The sequence below is a fragment of the Pongo abelii genome, chromosome 8 (genome assembly GCF_028885655.2).
Source record: "Pongo abelii isolate AG06213 chromosome 8, NHGRI_mPonAbe1-v2.0_pri, whole genome shotgun sequence".
Lineage (NCBI taxonomy): Eukaryota > Metazoa > Chordata > Mammalia > Primates > Hominidae > Pongo > Pongo abelii.
The window spans coordinates 124,361,850-124,381,866 of record NC_071993.2 but is presented as its reverse complement, the minus strand read 5'-3'; the positions used below and the strand labels follow the sequence as shown (position 1 = coordinate 124,381,866).

Below are 20,017 nucleotides of genomic sequence, written 5' to 3'. Positions count from 1 at the left end.
ATCTCCAGTTTTCTGTTGAGCTCATCTAGTGAATTTTTAATCTCATTTATTATACTGTTTGGCTCTAGAATTTCTGTTTTGTATAGTTCTCATTTCTATGTTGATATTTCCTATCTGTTCACTCATTATGTTTTCATTTAATTCTTTGAACAAATGTTCTGTCAGTTTTTTGAACTATATATATATATATATATATATATGTATATATATATATATATATGTATATAATGGCTGCATTGAAGCCTTGATCTGCTAAATCTAACATCTGAGCACATTAGGAGTCAGTTTTGTTTTGTTTTGTTTTGTTTTGTTTTGAGACAGGGTCTTGCTCTGTCACCCAAGCTGGAGTGCAGTTACATGATCATGCCTCACCACAGCCTTGACCTCCTGGACTCAGGCAATCCTCCTGCCTCAGCCTCCCAAGTAGCTGGGACCACAGACATGTGACACCAACACCTGGCTAATTTTTTGTGTTTTTAGTAGAGAAAGGTTTTCATCCTGTTGCTTAGGCTAGTCATAAACTCCTGGGTTCAAGCAGCCCACCAGCTTCAAACTCCCAAAGTGCTGGGATTACAGGCATGAAGCCCTGTGCCCTGCCTGCAGCTGCAGTTTTTTGATAATTGAAATATTAATCTCAAAGCAGGCTTCTGTCTACATTTGGAAGGTTTTCATTGTCTTTAAATATGATAAAAAATTTTGTTTATCCAGTTTTTATAATTACAATCTGTGGAAGAATTTGAGTGACACTTCACTACTGTTAAAGTATTGGCCACCTCATTTTGTTGTACATGTTGTTGAATTTTGCTTTTGTTTTCCTCATTGCTTTTTGTCCTTTTATGGGGGGGTTTTGGGGAGACTCAAAACTGTGTCACCACTCTTGACATCGTTCTGGAACCAGAAATACATAGTTTTACATTGATCTTTTAAGGCAAAGAAAATCATTTAATTATGTGATTAAATTCTTTTTTAGTGTTGTCATCTGGTCTTGATTCACATATTAGGTGAAGCATTTTCAAGGTAGAAGTTTGACAGAAGAGAGAAATAGGGAATTAATCCTTTAAATAGCATTATGTTCATATTTTAAAGTGAAATGTTTAGTTCTGTAGGGAAGGCTGTTAATATTATGACATTTTGAAATTTATTTACAAGAGGAGCTATTTTAGGATTTATAACTTCAAAATATTTCCAGTTTGCATTTGTCTATGAATCCCGTTTATTTTAGCATTGAGTTTGATTAAATTTGTTTGGTTATTTTTGGCTTGCATATAACTTAAAAAAATCCACCTGAAGCAAATGAGGCTAAATAATAATATTTGCTTTTTTCCTGAGTAGTTAGTATGTGGGCGCTTCTTATATTACCTGCCTTTATTTTAATGTTTTGACATTTTTTTTAAGGAAAAATATCTAGCTAAATCTGAAGATATTTGGGGCATGGCTCTACAAATAATTGTATTATTAGTTGTACTTATTTATTATCTGCAATATGTAGGTACTTTACTGCATGTATTATTTTCAGCTCTCAGAGCATCTTTACAAGATTAGTGTTATATCCATTTTATAGATGAACTGAGATCCACAAATTACTTGCTCAGTACCACTGGAATTTGAATCTAGTTTTGTCTAACTCCAGAGTTCCTCAGTCTTTCTGTTATCTTATTCTGCCTCCATATCCCTTTTTTTTTTTTGAGACAGAGTCCTGCTGTCCAGGCTGGAGTGCAATGGTGCAATCTCCGCTCACCACAACATATGCCTACCAAGTTCAAGTGATTCTCCTGCCTCAGCTTCTCAAATAGCTGAGATTACAGGCACCCGCCACCACACCCATCTAATTTTTGTATTTTTAGTAGAGACGGGCGTTTCACCATGTTGGCCTGGCTGGTCTCAAACTCCTGACCTCAAGTGATCTGCCTGCCTTGGCCCCACAAAGTACTGAGATTACAGGCACGAGCCACCACGCCTGGCCCATATCCTTTTTTAAAAAAACTTTACAGAGGCCAGGCGTGGTGATTCACACCTGTAATCCCAGCACTTTGGGAGGCCACGGTGGGTGGATCACCTGAGGTTGGGAGTTCGAGACCAGCCTGATCAACATGGAGAAACCCCGTTTCTGCTAAAAATACAAAACTTAGCCAGGCGTGGTGGCACATGCCTGTAATCCCAGTTACTCGGGAGGCTGAGCAGGATAATCACTTGAACCCAGGAGGCGGAGGTTGCGGTGAGTCAAGATGGCGCCATTGCACTCCAGCCTGGGCAACAAGAGCAGAACTCAGTCTCAAAATAAATAAATAAATAAATAAATAAAACCCTTACAGAATAAAAATTATTTTGGTTCTGAAAACTTTTATATTATGTTAAAAGTTCAGGTTTTGGAAAATTTTAACATTTTTTGGGGCAGGGCATTATTTTTAAAATAAATTACCTTTTCAGAAAGATCGAGGGATGCAGAAATGTGTATAATAATGAAGTATTTTTTAGTTGAAGGCTGAAGTTCTGGTTTTTTTTTGTTTTTTTGTTTTTTTGTTTTTTTTGGAGGGAGCGATAAGAGGAAATTAGCTCAAGCATAAGACATTTAAATTTGTATAAAGGAAGAGTTGCACCAGGAGGAATTACTTGGAATTGTTGCTGAATATTGTTCCTCAAAGTCTTTAAAGCTGTGTAATTCTGTGTAAATTTAGACATAACTCTACCAGATGAACCAAGTTCCTGTAAAGATTTTGAGACTATGTTGCATTTATTAATTACTTAACATCCTATATGCAGTTAAATAAAAGTTGAGTGATGTTTTCCGTTAGTTTTTATACATTTCTCTTGGACATAAATAATCTTCCATATAATTAGGTTGTTTTTGACTAGATGCAGACTTTTCAAAAGATTCCAAATTTGGAACTTCTCCCTCCTGTGTTTATGTAGGTTCTCTTTTCTTCCCTATATCCTTTTCCCTAAGGTTGTGATGCTGGAAAATAGCCTTGTTTCTTTTGTAATTGTATACCTCCACTACTGTTTCATATTACAAAATATAGCTCTTTAATTCTTCTGATGTCTGAATTGTAAAAGAATGTAAGAAAACTAAGTAGGAACACAGCTGACATAATACCAGTGCTCTTTTTTAAAATGTCATACTCCAAAATGTTTTAAATGCTGTATTGGTATGCTACACACTCATACAATACCTTCAGCAAAAATGAACTGTGGTCAGAAAATAATAATTTAAAAGAGGATCGTCTTTGATAATCAGTGCTTTTAATGTATTTTATTCACGGGTAGCATTTATGATTTTAACCAAAAGACAACTGCCTTTATTTTCTCTTTCTTTCAAAATTTTTTCAACCCATTTGTCTCAATTTACATAGTCCAGACTTTTCATTTTTTAGCTGTGTAATGTCTGGCATGTTACTCAACCTCTCTGTGTTCAGTTTTCCAATGTATAAATTAGGGGTAATACTATTACCTATTTCCTTGAGTAATTGTGAAAATTAAATGAAGTAATAAATGTAAAGCTCTTAGAATTGTCCTTACAGTAAATGTTAGCTGCTTCAACTATTACTGCTACTACCACCACCACTACCGCTTCCACCACACTACCACCAGTCATTCCAACATCAATAGCGAATGCATTTTGTCTGAGTACTATGATGAATACAAAAAATGTGGAGCTCAGTGTCTGCCCTCTAGAAACTTAAAATGTAGTTAGGGCTAACAGACAAAAACAAATGCATAAATAAGTCAACTATATGAGGCTGTCTAATTTGAATTGAGGCTTAAGTGATAGGTAGTATAGAAACTTAGTGCAAGGAAAAAGTATTTTTGAATTGAGACTACCATGGAAAACTTCATGGATAAGATTCAGGAAACTAGATGGATTGTAGATGTTAGGTAACTGGAAAAAGAGCCATAAGATAAAAGAGAATTAGAATTGTAAAGTATTTTCCAGGTCTTGTCTGAATGAAGTGTAGATGTCTCAGGGCCAAATTCACTGGCAAAAGAAGTTACAGTGGTGATCCTTTAATCAGAGAAAAGTTATTGAAGGTGATATTAAGAAAAGTCTGCGTATTTATGGAGTAGATTGTATATATAGAGATTGAAGCCCCAGAGACAAATTTAAGAGGTGTTGTGGGTTAAAGGTGAGGAGGTAAATGCCTCATAGCTATGTGTTAATAGGAACAGGAAGAAAGGGACACATGGGATAACTAGGACAGGGTTTAGTGAGTGACTGAATATATGGATGAGTTAATAGGCAGAGGAGGCAAAGGAACTCAAAGGATCTGAGTGTGGGAGAGTTATGTATCCATTGACATTGATCTGCTCAGCAAGTAGTGATTATTTTCTGCATGTTGTAGGATAGAAAGAACAAGACACAGTTACCTTCCAGGACTGGACGGGGAAATAGAGGTACTCATTTCAAAGGCAGATGAATTTGATTTTACATATCTTAAGTAGTAAGGCATGGTTAGATTTCCCTGTAGGAGTGTTCTGCAAACTCATGGGGTTTTAGAGGTAGCAGGGGGAAAATGAGGACTGAAGATTAGATTTGGAAGTCATGAAAATTGAGGAAAATTGAGTTCTGCATGAGGATGTTTCTGAGGGGGGTTGGGAATATAGAGAGGAGGTGAGCATGTATAAAAGGTCAACCAAGCCTGATTCTTTTAACAACAGGTGAAGTGGTATTTGACCCCCTTCAGGTGCAGGGTTTTCTTTCAAATTAAGTTTAGTCACCAAAGGAAAAAAAAAATAGATTTTTCCCTCCCTCCCTCCCTCGCTTCCTTCCTTCCTTCCCTTCCTCCCTCCTTCCTTTCTTGAGACAGGGTCTCATTCTGTCACCAAGACTGGAGTGCAGTGTCTTGGTCTTGCCTCACTGCAACCTCCACCCACCAGACTCAAGCAATCCTCCCACCTCAGCCTCCCAAGTAGCTAGGACTACAGGCATACACCACCATGCCCAACTCCTTTTTGTATTTTTTGTAGAGATGGAGTTTTGCCATGTTGCCCAGGCTCGTCTTGAATTCCTGGCCTCAATGTATTCACCTACTTTGGCCTCCCCAAGTGCTGGGATTACAGGCATGAGCCACCACGCCCCATCATTTTGTACTTTTCTTTGTAGAAATGACTTTCTTACAGCAGGAGCATTGGGAATTACTTTCCTTTTTTCATTGGTTTGATCTTTAATCCATTTATACTTAGTGTTCCATTATTGGAACGCTAAGCTTGTGGGAGTTATTTATGTCCTACTGCTCAACGTCATCACCAAGGTCTGATTTTTCACAAAAATATTTTTCAACCTCCGGTATAAATGGATTAATCATGTAAACGATCTTAACATGTTTCTAGGTGGTGTTTGTGTTTATGCTTACTGGAAGGTTTCAACATACCTTTGCCTTTAAAAGAATACTTTGAACTTGGTAAGAAATTTCGCAGAGGTAATAGCTGTTTCAGGAGATAGAGGGCAATTTAGAAGAGATAAAAGGCAATTTCTTTTCCTTTTTTCTTTAGTAGTACTGACTTCCCTTTGGAAGTAGTAATAGAAATTTATTTATACTCATTTCTTGCATATTTAACACATGTTGATTGTTTATATTTATGCAAAATATTTATTAGCCAGTGATTGTTACTGCTTGCTTCTGGTCATTATATAATTTGAATGGAAAGCCTGTCTTTGTTTAAGATTGAACTGTAAGAAATGTGAAATGAAAGGTGATCCTTTTGTTTAAATGCAGAGATTATAGTTCACCTTAAGCTAATTAAAGCAAATGTCGTCTGTATTCACCTAACTGGCTGGTACTCATGTTTCCAGTGGGAACTCCTTTCTGGCATTTCTTCAGAAATTTCCATGTTTTTCAAATATCAAGAGGAGATATCAGTCAAGGCCTGGTGCTGTGGCCCACGCCTATAATCCCAACACTTTGGGAGGCTGAGGAGGGAGGATTATATTTAATTATAGATCTAATTGGCTTTTATTTATGATTCATGAATTGAGACAGCTTCTGTTCTGCAAATAGAATGAAAACTCCCACTGGGCATTGGCAAAACAGTGGGTTTGGTAAGGTAGAAACAAGGAAATAGAACAATAGGAAAAAAAAAAGACTGATTGGTTAACATAAGTTACTTTTTGATAAAGAGAGTTTGAGGCAACATAGTGAAACCTTCTCTCTACAAAAACATAGAAAAAAAAAATTAGCTGGGCATGGTGGCTCGTGCCTGTAGTCCCAGTTATTCCAGAGGCTGAAGTGAGAGGACTGCTTAAGCCTGGGAAGTCAAGGCGGCAGTGAGCCATGATCACAGTGCTGCACTCTAGCCTGGGCAACAAAGCAAGACCCTGTCTCCAAAAAATAAAAAATAATAAAAAAAAAGAGAGATCTTAAGAAATCAGGAAAAAGCAGGGGAGGGGGGAATATTGTAATTCTTCTGAGAATTAAAGCTTGACAGTCAACATAGAGTCACTGCTGGTTGAAGGAATCCATTGATGTCAGGTCAAAAGCAGGCACAAGAAGCACTGACATATGGAATTAGGTCCCAGAAACCAAATCTGGAACTTGTAGGAGAGAAACAATCACATTCTGAACAGTTAGTCTTGAGTATAACTTTGGTGATGGGAGTCATTCTTGCAAACAAAATAAATAAGTTGGTGCACATATTATACTTTATATAAATCCTAAGAAATAAATCTTTTTTTTTTCCAAGAAATAAGTTTTGGAGCAAAACAAATCCTTAAATTGGCAGATTTGACAGATGCTTCTGTGTAGTGAAGCTAACCTTTGTAGGAGACACTAATATTATTTTATTAGAGTGATAATAATATTTGTTGGTGTTTTCCAGTATTTGAATATACACTAAAGGCTACAGTTCTTTATATATACTTCAACAGAAGAAATGTAAAGAGAAGATGTGAATATTGCATAATTCTGTGACAGAATAAAAAAGTAATCTAAAAATCAGAATTAGTAAAAGCCATATGCATTTCAAAGGTAGAACCAAATTCAGAATAATTGGACAAAATATTTTCATCATGGAAAAAAGTAAATGTATGTGAAGCAACATGTACCCTAACACCTGTCAAAAGACAATTATAACATTTAATTATAGATTGAATTGGCTTTTATTCATGATTCATGAATCAGGAGAGCCTCTGTTCTGCAAATAGAATGAAAATTCCCACTGGGCAATGGCAGAAAGAACAGTAGGTTTGGTAAGGTGGAAACAAGGAAACAGAACAATAGAAAAAAAACCTGATTGGTTAACATAAGTTACTTCTTGGTAAAGGTTAAAGCACAGGGGACTGACTTATGCTAACTCAGGTAGACTGGAATCACCTGTTTTCAGGAAAAACTACTCTGTTTGGCATCTATTTGCTTATATGGCATTTAACATTGCAGTGACTCTATTTTGGTTTGGTCTGTTTTGTTAGGGCCTAATGCAGGAGCTTAGTCCAAAACAATGGCCTCCCATAATTTTTGTTTAACAATTCCCCCCATTTGGTCACAGTCTCACCTAGGTGAGATCCTTTAGTACCCCTAGGTGAGAGTCTGACTAAAACTTAGGGCATTAGTGCTACTTTCAGTTTCTATCATTCTGCATTGCCAGTTTCAGCATGCCATTCATAGATTACAGGGTCCTCATGGTCACTCATTTCTTTGAGTTTTTGTTGTTCCAGCCAAGAGAGACCATTTGACGTTTGACGGATGGCTGCATATAAACATTCAAAACATTTGAGAGAATACATTGCATAGGGAGACTACTACTATCAGAAAGATAGTATGAAGAGTTTGGAGTATGTTCCCTAACCAAGGTCCCCATGAACCAAGCCAATCAAATCAGATAGATCAAAGAATGAGCTATATTAGAAGTCTACCCATTTTAACCAAGTCGCCTTTTGTTAATTTTTTGTACCTGAGTCTCTATAATACCAGATGTATTTATCCGTGTGTAACAAGAAGTGTCTGCAACTGCACAGATTCCTCCCTGTTCAGCTAATAGGTAGAAATTCTATTATCCAGCTTCCTATGACTGTGCTAATTTAAAACAAGGAGAGAGAATGAGTGGTTCTAGAAGTCTAACTCTATGCAAGGGACCACTAGTTCAGTTTGAGCAAACAGTTGTATTACAGATGTTGCTAAAGTTAACCACTAGGTATATTAAAGGATCTCTTAGGTCATGTAAAGATTTGGGTTTGACATGACAGATCCAGCACTTCATCAAGTTACCTACAGAAGCTGTTTGATTGTGGAATTTTGATTACAGCGTTATCCTGCGCCAAGCAAAAGAAGAAAGCTTAAGTAAGGCATTAAGAGAGGTAAGAGTCTCATTGTGATGAGGAGGCTTGTTCCAAAGTCTTGGGAAAAGCTGTCCACAGCACAAAGCTATCAACTTCTTGTCCTGGTTCACTGTTTTAATGTCTCTGGTTATGGCATAGGGTGATTTGCTGAACTCTGTGTGGCCCACACATTAGGCATGAAACTTGTCTCTTGAAATTTATATTGATTTGTCTAGCTTCACCTTATAGGGATTAAAGAACAGAGCAGTTATTATTCTTAGTTGGAGAGTTGTATGGAGCCAGATATTGGAGGTGTATTAGTCCGTTCTCATGCTGCTGTAAAGAAATATCCAAGACTGGGTAATTTATAAAGAAAAGAGGTTTAATTGATTCACAGTTCTGCATGGCTGGGGAGGCCTCAGGACACTTAGCATCATGGTGGAAGGGGAAGAAGAAGCAGGCACCTTCTTCACAAGGTGACAGGAGAGAGATTGAGTGTGAGCAGGGGAAATGCCAGACACTTATAAAACCATCACATCTTGTGAGTCTCACTCACTATCACAAGAACAGCATGGGGGAAACCATCCCCCTGATCCAGTTAACTTCACCTGGTCCCGCCCTTGACATATAGGGATTATGGGGATTACAGTTCAAGGTGAGATTTTGGTGGGGAAACAGCCAAACCATATCAGGAGGAAACTAGAAGAATCCAGGATCCAGTTCAGTCTATAGGAAGATAATAAAAACTTACAAACGACGAACCAGGCTACAGTCTAACAGATAAAGTGTGGCTTTTTTCATAGTTTTGGCTGGGCGTGGTGGCTCACACCTGTAATCTCAGCACTTTGGGAGGCTGAGGTGGGCAGATAGCTTGAGGCCAGGAGTTTGAGACCAGCCTGGCCAATATGGCGGAACCCCATCTCTACTAAACATACAAAAATTAGCCAGGCATGGTGGCATGTGCCTGTAATCCCAGCTACTTGGGAGGCTCAGGCACAAGAATTGCTTGAACCAAGGAGGTGGAGGTTGTAGTGAGCTGAGATTGCACCACTGCACTCCAGCTTGGGTGACAGAGCTAGACTCTGTCTCAAAAAAAAAAAAATGTTTGCTTTTCTGGAACTTTTGATAGGTAATCTCAAATAAGACTTTTAAAAGACTCTCAAGGCTGTGAAGCCAACCCAGGACTCACCATTAATCATCGCCTATAGTACTTAATAGATTATGGTGGATTCCTCTCTCTTTGAGGTCCCAAAAATATCCTGAGTTTCCTGAGCCTGTCAGGAAGTGACATTCTTCACCCCCCTATAAGACCACCAGCTGGGCTGTTGTATTCAAGGTACCAGGCCAGTTTTTCCATGGTGGCAGTTGGGGAGAGGGGTGACAGGTGTTAATGGCGCCATAAAGTCAACTTTAATTCCTTGTAGTTGTCTGGTCATATCTGAAAATACGAGATTCCAGTCAAAGCTTGGTACCAGTGTTTCCAACTGTGTCCTTTTACAAGGAGAACAGATTCTTAAGAAACTTATATAAATGATTATATTGCCATAAAATTAAGAATACTCACTATAGTTTCCAAAATCTGGAGGGATCAGATGGGATGAAAAAGTAAAGGCTTCAAATTTTGCTCACAAAAGTGAACTTTACCACACTGCTATAAGCTATAGATTAAAAGAAAAAAAAAGTTTCTTTAAATCTGGAAAACAAAACACTGAAGAATCAGCAATATTTCAAATAAAAAGTCATAAAAAATTATTCTCGTCAGTTTATTCAGTTCCGTGTAATTTATTCTTATTCTGCCAGATCTTGGTTAGCAGTTTCATGAAGCCATCAGTTTCTTCATTAGAGTTTTATAAATTCTTATCCAGGCCAATGGTATGACCTTAAAGTTAGCAGAAACTTGTATTCCAGAGTACTTGTAATGAACCTGACGAATAAGCAATTTTGGACTGTAACTGACTGCACATGCTTTTAGGGAAGAACCAAAACCATTGTCTGTGGATGACCAAGAGTTAGAAATGGCCATGGCTAAAAATCTGATGAGAGTTCATTATAATCAGCAATTGACAAAGAAATTTGGTTATTGCTATGGCATTGTAACATTTAACATAATGACCAAAAATTATGACTGATAACTATTAGATTTCTAGGAATCTCATACAAATTTTGGAATACTCATATCAATAACATATCCATTAACATAATGTAAAGAAGGTTTAGTATCACTTATTATTTGAAAGTGCTTCCCATATAATTTCATCATATAAGCGTAATTAGTTATTTCTCTTTCACAAGGTGAGAAACACAATCTTTGGGTTTTCAGGGGCCCAACTAGGAAGTTCCAAAGTTAAATTAAGGTCAAAGAGACTTAACTTAGAATTTGATTTTGGTAAGTTTGTCAAAAATATCAAAATGTTTTAAACCTTAACTAAATATGATCTTGTTATGTATTTAATCAAGAAAGATTTTAAAGACAAGTACGGGTTATACAGTTGTCAACAAAAACTTAAGTCTTTTAATATTGAGAAGACTCAAGTAATTAAAGACCTAATAAAAGATAACATGAAGCACTAACAATTATCTTGATAAAACACAAAATCTTTGTTTCCTAGGCCAATTAAAAAGCAAAGAAAAATCTTTCACTATTTCCTATTAATAGCAGATTAGTCCTCCAAGAAAATTCTATAACTTTTCTTACCAAAAACACATTTTGCTTGTTTCTTGCAGATTCCACAGCTTTCAAAATTTTTCATTTGACAATTTCCACATAGTTTTTCTTCCCCCTGTAAACTATCAGTCTTTCAGTTACCTGTTCCATTCCCCTAAACAGTTGTTAACCTGGCAGCACTAAATTTGCACTTCCAAGGGATGATTCTTAGGTAAAACAATGTAGAAATTTTTTGACTCAAAGCCATGGAGAAAGAATGCAAATTTTTATAAGAACGAGCTTAGAGCATGTTGCCAAGTATCAGAGGTCGATTTGTCAGATGTACTACATTTTAAATCTGAATATCTCCAAATCTCATCTGGATGAACAACGTGTATATCTGCCAAAACTGAATTTGTTGCACTTTCCTCTGATTTTTTCTTGAGATTTCTCTCTAGAGAGTGGCACTGAACTCTAGCCCTACCCTGACAGGCTTATCAGAATAGACACTCTCTAGGAGAGCCTCGACTGATTCAGGTGTGTCAGGTAGATGAGACGTAGAGGGCAAATTATAGTAATTCACTATAGGATTTTACAAGGAAGTACACAGATGAGCCTAGGAGAAAATTCAGAAGCTTGTTCTTAGGGACTTCCCTAGACATTTTTTTGGGCAACGCTTTTTATAGTGTCTTGGTTGTTTGCACAGGTGGCAGTGGTTGTTTGGAAACTGCTGCAGTAGGGTTCCCTTATTGCAGAAGCACCCTAAGGACAGGCCCAAAGGTCATTCTAGGTTGTTGGTTGCCATGGAGCTCCTGTAATTGGAAGGCCATAATTTGGAAGTCATTTGTTTCTTATTTTGCTCTAAGGTCCTCTTGAAATGTTCTGCTACGATTACTAGTATAGCTCAGTCCTGTAGCCTCTTGTCTTTTTTTTTTTTTTTTTTTTTTTGAGGTGGAGTCTTGCTCACGCTGGACTATCTTGGCTCACTGCAACCTCAGCCTCCTGCATTCAAGCAGTTCTCCTGTCTCAGCCTCCCGAGTGGCTGAGATTACAGATGTGCACCACCACATCTGGCTAATTTTTGTATTTTTAGTAGAGACGGTGTTTCACCATGTTGGCCAGGCTGGTCTCAAACTCCTGGGCTCAAGTGATCCACCCGCCTTGGCCTCCCAAAGCGCTGGGATTACGGGTGAGAGCTACTGCTCCCTGCCTGTCTTTTGCCTTTTTTATGAGCCTGCATCAAGTTGGGGGAAGCTGGAATGCCTTACCAAAAGGGCTTCCAAGTGAATTTTCAAGTCAGTAACAGCTTCATATTTCTCTAGCATGCAGGTCTGGATGATAGACCACATAGTGCAAATGGGAAAACACTTTAGGAATGGCTTTCAGAAAGTCATTTGCAATTTTGGGGGCTTTGCCTTGCCCATAAGTAGATCCAGGTAGGTCTTGTTGGGTCACTGATGCCATTCTCAGGAGAATACTGTTCTGCCTCTTAACATTCATTTTTGTGCTTCCTCAGGTCCCTTTCAGCAAAGTATATTAGTTGGTAGAGGTCAGTAATACCAGGTCATAGGTTCCAATTAAGACCATGAATTCTTCAGAAAAATTTTGAAGTTCTTCCCTGGATTTAGAAAATTCTCTATGCTTTTGTCCAGGAAGTATAAGTTACTGGGGGATCATTTTGGAATTTTCAGGGAGTTTTATTTTATAAAAAAGCTGTTTAACTGCTTTTTCAGAGAAGAATGGTAGTTCAAACGGTTAGTAGACTGAGTATTCAGGCAAAATAGGATAGAGAGGAGCAGTAGTAGTCAAGCCAGTCTTATTTTCCTTGGTATATGAGGATTATCTTGCATTTTTAGCTTTTCATTAGCTTTTTGCAATGCATCTTTTCTAAAAGCTATTTTTGAATCCTGTTGTTTCTTTAAGGCTTCTGAATACCAATTAAAAGGAGAATCCCATTCTCTCTACCAATTAATTGGGAGGCTTGGGATTCAAGTACATTTCTTAGATGACCGGTCTTGTTCTTCTGGAACGGTCTTCATATGGCCATTGTAATTCTAAATTATATTGAATAAGATTTTGCCACTTCTGTAAGTATATGCAGCTTTCAGGCTTAATACTCATACATGTGAAAGTCAAGTGTAGCCAGAAGGCCGAGTACTCAGATCTTCAGAAATTAAGGATCCTATTTTTACATTGAGTCTTGGGTCTCCCAGAGCCAAGATAAAAACCTAAGAGGGAGATGCCATGAGTTTGAGTCCTATAATGTTTCTACAGTGTACTTCATTGCATGGATATTTTCTTGTGGCTGCTGGACAACTTTATGTTAACTGACCCATTCCCTGACCAGGCTTATCTTCTCATGTTAGTCTTATTTTTTAGTGATGGGTTGCTCTAATAGCTCTTACATGCCTCACCCGTTTCCACCAGTCAGGCTATGGCTTTGGCTCTGACATTCCACTGATCAGCCTAGCCAATGATTTTCCCATTTCTCTCTGAACCAGACACCTGAGGCCTCTCTTACCTGAGTGTACAAGAAAAATGAAGAATATAGAACCAACATAACTGCAAATTCTGAAAACTAGAGTTCGTGCCCCCTGCAGTAATAACCACTTAGTTCAACCACTGTCAGTTACCTTTAAAACTGCAGCTCTTGCCAGTGACTCCTCAGCTACTGCAAATCCAAAAGTCAAGTGCCTTCTCACAACACAGATTAACCCCAAACCACAGAGATCAGGGAACTCAGGGCAAAAGAAAGCAAAGCTTGAGAGAAACTTAACAATTTTCAGGGCTTCCTGAGGAAGACAGAGGACCCAAAACGGGGGTCAGCAGCACCTTTACCATGTTCCTCGAGGTCTCTGGGTCATGGGTCATCAGAAATCTCCTTCATGTCCCTTCATATGGCCGCCAGAACTGTCAGAAGACAAAACTACAACAAATTTAGTTATAAGTCTATTTGGGCCCCTTATTTGGTTCTTATTAGGATCTAGCACAAGAGCTCAGTACAATGGCCTCCCATAATTTTTGTTTAGTGCACCCAACCTGGAGATGTTTTTGGGAATACTCATTACAATTGCACGAATCAGTAACAATCCAAAACAAAAACTTTTTATGTGGTATTTGTCACAAAACAAAGATCAAGACTTTGAATAGGACAAATAATGCTTTGTATGCTTTAAATTTTTATTGTTAAGAATGTTATTAATATGTATGGTTATTTTTCACAATTAATGATTTTTTTTAATTTATTTGGTTTTAAGGTACTCTTTTAATGTTTTCGGTTATCAAATATCTGTATCAAAGAGCAGTTTTACATTTTATTGGTTTATAATCTTGTCACAATATATTGATTTATAACCATAATAAACCAATCATTTATTATTATATCTTTTAAGAAAAACTTTGAAACTTTAAATGTAACCTTACCACAGAAAAATGATTCATTATTTATTGTTATGCTTACTCATTTTTTCTTTCAATTGTTTTATTGAGATATAATTAATATACCATGCAATTCACCCATTTAAAGTATACAAGTAACTGTTTTTAAATAAATTTACAGGGCTGTATAACCACCATCAGAGTTTAATTTTAGAATATTTTCATCCCCCTCAAAGAAACTCCATATCCATTATCAGTAATCCCCATTTTCCTCTAGTACTCCTCCTGCAACCCTAAATAACTTTCTATCTGTATAAATTTGCCTATTCAAGATATTTTATATGAATGGAATCATACAATATGTAGTCTTTTGTGGCTGGCTTATTTCACTTAGAATTTTTTCAGGGTTCATTCATAGTGTATGTAGCATGTATTAATACTTCATTTATTGCTGAATAATATTTCATTATATGGATATAACACATTTTGTTTATCCCACTCATCATTTGATGGATATTTGGCTTGTTTCCACTTTTTGGCTATTAGGTATGAATAATGCTGCCATGAACGTTTGCATGCATGTTGTATGAATGTATGCTTTCATTTCTCTTGCTTACACACCTAGGAGTGAAATTACTGGGCTATGTGTTAACTCTATGTTAACTTTTTAGGTAACTGTTAAATTGTTTTCCAAAGTGACTGTACCATTTTACATTCCCATCAGCGATGTATGAGCATTCTAATTTCTCCATATCCTCACCAATACTTGTTAATGTCTCTTTAATTATAGCCAATCTAGTGGGTATAAAGTCATTTTGATTTGCCCTTCTTCAATGGCTAACGATGTTGAGCATCTTTTCATGTGCTTGTTGACCATTTGTGCATCTTTGGAGATGTGCCTATTCAGATTCCTTGCCCATTTTAAAATTGCATTATTTGTCTTTTTATTGTTGAGCTGTAAAGAATTCATATGTTTTCTGGATACTAGGCCCTTATCAAATACTTGTTTTGCAAACATTTTCTCCCATTCTGTAGGTTGTCTTTTCATTTACTTTAAAACTTTTCTAACTTTGGTGAAATCCAATTTATCTATTTTTGCTTTGGTACTTATGCATTTGGTGTTATATTTAAGAAACCATTGCCTAGTCCAAGGTCAAAAAGATTTACTTTTATGTTTTCTTCTAAGGATTTTATAGTTTTAGCTTTTATATTTACGTCTGTGACCCATTTTGAGTTAATTTTTGTTAAATTTTTTATTACTCTTTCTAAAAACATTTTAAAGTGCTGTGAGAAATATGGAATAACTTATGATTACAGGGGAGAATTTCTGACAACTTTGCTTTTTCATTCCTGAATTCTGAAGATTTATACCTGTCAGGAATTTGGGGACACTAGCTGGTGCAGTTTTCTCTGCATAGTAGTAAAGGCCCTTAGGTAGTTTACTCTTTGAACAGGTGGTGGCAGCAGAGCTTTAATGAATGTAAATTCTCATTTTTTTCCCTAAACTTAGTATTTTATGTTTAAGAATCCTGTATGTATTTGGACTGCCTTCTTTTTGATAATAGGTTGTTAAGCACTAAGTTTAAAGTTCCTTTTAAGATTATTTAAGAATGGTTTAGAGCTTAGAATTTTAGGGGTTTGTTTTTGTTTGTTTTGGTTTGATTTTTCACCACGAGTTTATTCAGGCTTCTGTTTGTAAGTCTAGTTTGTGGAGTGTGGGCATGATTTGCTTGAGGTCTTTAACCTGTGGACACAGTTCTTTTTAAATTTCTCTAATGTGTTTTATTCACCTTTTCATTATTCACTACTACCTCATGATCTTCATAGACAGGTAAAGTAATAGAGTAACAGTCAACATGTTCGTTAGTGTTAAAGCTGTTCTCAAGCTCACTCCTGAAACAAGTTGGCAGATTTACATTCTGATTTTGAGGACAGATAATATATAAGTTGGACACATGAGTAACCTTTTTTCTTCAGCAATAAAAACTATATTATATAATCTCGTGATTGGACCTCATATGTCTTTTTTAGATCTAAATATTAAACAGTAAAATTACATGATGCCAATATTCCTTGACAGTTGTTTTCAAGAGAATAATAGAAATAACATTTATTGAGCACTTAGTGTTTGCTAGGCACTATGCTAAATGCCTTGTGTGCATTGCCTTTTACTCACAACAGTTCTTAGAGGTAAGTACTATTTTTGCCCAGAGTTTCTAGAGGAGGAGATGGGCTTAGCGTAGAGAAGTTAAATAATTTGCCTGAGGTCACATTAGTAGATGAAGAGAGTGTGTGTGTGTGTGTGTGTGTGTGTGTGTGTTTATAAGCAATTATATTGCACTTTTGTGTGTGTATGTGTTTTACAGAGTTGATGGTATACTAGCATTATTCAGCATCTTGTTTGTTTTTAAATTCAACAGTCTGTTTTGAAGATGTATAGCTCTTGCTGCTACGTGTACATATTTGGTCAATTTCTTTACCTAATGAGTAGATAATACTTTGTATTTGTTTGACTTAGCTGCTGAAAAATAGTGTATCCTGGAATCTCACCAAATTTTAGCTTTACTTCATGTTTCCACTAGAGGGTGTATAAAATATTTGACTTAATTTTTTTTTCTGTTACTAAAACTATAATAGTAATGGAGTAATGTGTTGTTTCTTGTTATAATAATCAGAAAGAAAAATTTTAATGAATATAACAGGTATGATACTCTCCCTTGTTTTGTTTTATTCTGCAGGTTACTCATTTTTGGATCCTATGACAGAGAGGCAAATGTTCATTGCACACTTGAGTTAAGCAGTAGTGTTTGGGAAGAAAAACAGAGGAGTTCTATTAAGACGGTAAAATGGATTTACAGTGCTTTATATCTGTATAAAGTTCTATTTTATAAGCATGCATTTATTACTATTTCTGTATTCCTAGAGTTATTTTTGGTCATGTGCAAATAGCTGTGAACAGTTCTTATTTATTTGTCTCGTTACAATACAACTACAGTGATAAAGTAAATCACAAGAAACTATAGTTAGTATTCACATTACCTGCACAAGAAACCTAGTCCGACTAGCTTTCCTTTCAGAACTTTAAGATTGCTTCAGTTATGAAATTAGAAGGAACTAATTTTAACCAAACACCTTCAAATACATGTGAATTCAGAGTATGCATTATTCATTCATTGGACAGATATTTTATGAGCACTTACTTTGTGCTGGGCACTGTTTTAGATTCAAGAGAAACTGTTCAAGACAAAAAAAGCCCCTATTCTTGTGATACTAACATGGGGTAGATTTGTGGTGTGGGGATTAGAAGAGGGAGGAGGTGATCTACATTTTATAGGGTAAAGATAGAACACAGTAATAAATGGTAAACAAAAAAAGTGAACAAAGCTCTTCCCAGAGATTCACAGGTGCTATGTAGAAAATAGGCTTATGACAGAGGAATTATAAGTTATGATAAAGGAGGCTCTTTAGATCTGGTGATAATAGGACTCTAAAGAGATGACACTGGAACAGGCTTACCAGAGAAAATAGAGGACACCCAGTTAAATCTGAATTTCAGATAATGAATAATTATTTTAGTAGAAGCATGTACCCAGTACTACAGGGTAACAGTTAAAATCCTACTAAGTCTTTAATGGACAACTATGTCGTATTTTTATGGATTTTCCTTTGACTTTTAAATTGTTTCTGATTTATTTAGGTATTAACTGTTGTGAACATCCGTATATAAAAATTGGGCAGTATGAAATTATTTTGGAAGAAAGAGGGTAATTTTGATCAGAGTGGAGAAGGAGGGACAAGTAAAACTGGAAAGGGAGAATGGTTGGCCCACAGAGTTTTGGTTTATGAAAGCAGTGGGGAGCTGTTGAACATTTTGAGCATGGTAATGACATGGTCAAAATAGAGGTTTCATGGAAAGTTTCCCCTTTCTTTGGTGGCTGTTCTTGCCCCAACCTTCTTTAAGTTATATCTCAAACAATTTGAAGCAATTCCTCAGAAGACTGAAATAACTAGCATTAGAATTTGTTTTGAAATACATAACTACATGAAGAAGCATTATTGTTTTGTCCAGCTAAATTTTTGCCTTTACTTTGAATTGGTCATAACTTGCCATTGCTATTGGCATTTTCAGTATCCTTTATTATATTTGCAAAGATATGAGATTAGACAGTTCTAATATTTTATAGCAAAAATTGGTAAGACTTTAATCTTGTCATTATTTTAGATCTTAGCGTATGTCATAAGTAGTTTTGAGGAAAGAATTCTAGGTTATTAATTATATCTGATGTTGAAAATAGCAACAGTGTCTACAGGCATTAAATTACTAATGTCTGAATTTAATATTCCTAGGGAGGAGAATTATTAGTTCCTTAAGACAAAACATCAGGGAGTAGGATTCAATAATTTGTAATACATTACAAATATGGGTAGAAAATAGAACATCATTAAAACAATTATGCTAAATTATTTGATGAGTTTAGGATGCTATCTTTGTATAAATACAATCTCTAGGTTTAAGCAGTATGTCATGTTGAAATTTGTTCAGTGAAGTTAGTCACTAATTATAATGAATATACAGAATAAAAGAAACTTAATTCCTGTCATACTTTTAATGTGCCTTGAGTTTTTAAAGGAGTATAACACTGTAATCTAGGAACATAGCTTCCTCCTTCATCTTCCTTAGCGTAGAGTTTTTGCCCTGATGGTTGCAAGATGTCTAATGCATCCTTAGGAGTTTACCTTTCAAGAAAAAGGGTGTGGTCTAAAGCTGGCCAAAAGCACATGTCAGCCATGTCCTTTTTAAAACTTTCCTGGAAGTTCCTCCCAGGGACTTCCGCTTATATCTCATTGGCCAGAAGTGAGTCCTATGGCCTCCTCAGCAGCAAGAAAGTACACTTTGAGAAGCCATTTTAATTTTTCTGCCTTGGTAGAAGTAGAAGGCAAGGGAGAAACAGGAGTTATGAATGGCTTTTGTATAGCCAGTCCACAAGAAAACAACTCAAACCTATTTGATGACCTTTTCATTTTTTATTTTTTTAGAGACAGGGTCTTGCTCCGTCACCCAGGCTAGAGTGCAGTGGCACAATCATGGCTCACTGCAGCCTGCAACTCCTGGGATCAAGTTATCCTCCCACCTCAGCTTCCACCTCCCGAGTAGCTGGGACTACAGGTGTGCACCACTACACTCATCTATTTATTTTTATTTTTTATTTTTTTGGTAGAGACAGGGTCTTTCTGTCTTAGCCAGGCTGGTCTTGAACTCCTGTCCTCAAGCAGTCCTCCCACCTTAGCCTCCCAAAGTGCTGGGATTAAAGGGACTAGCTGTCACACCTGGCCGTGACTTTTTATTTTTAAGGGAATTTTTTATAAACTGGGACATAAGGGAGAAATTGCAAAGAATAATTTAGCAAATACCCTACATAAAGCCTATTTTAGAAATACCTTATTAGAAATCCAAGAAAAGTCTGGAGCAAACTCACTCAGACCAGTGCCCTGCTTAGCTCATTCGTACAATAAAAGAGCTCATAGGATAAATGAGGTACCTTGTGGTTGTGTTTGTTCTTTGAAAATAATAAAGATTCCTCATGAGAATCCTATCAGCCAAGATAGCTGAGGTATAAGTAAATTAGATATTAGGCTTAAACAAAAATTAGGGGATCATCTTACAAGAGATGACAGAGTAAATACTAAAAAGTACTTTACCACACCAGAAAGAGACAGTGCAATTTGTGATTTATTTCGAGTCCATTGCA

The 20,017-nt window shown here is 36.5% G+C and overlaps 1 protein-coding gene across 2 annotated transcripts in view; it reads left to right on the top strand.

Annotated features, from left to right (window-relative positions):
* The window catches only part of PDZD8 (PDZ domain containing 8), a 98,082-nt gene that overhangs the window by 40,639 nt on the left and 37,426 nt on the right, over positions 1 to 20,017 (top strand). For both annotated transcript variants that reach the window (XM_002821183.6, XM_054522939.2), the window contains one exon: positions 17,006 to 17,108. In XM_002821183.6, coding sequence (XP_002821229.3) covers positions 17,006 to 17,108 — 103 coding nt within the window. The remainder of the gene's footprint in view (positions 1 to 17,005; positions 17,109 to 20,017) is intronic.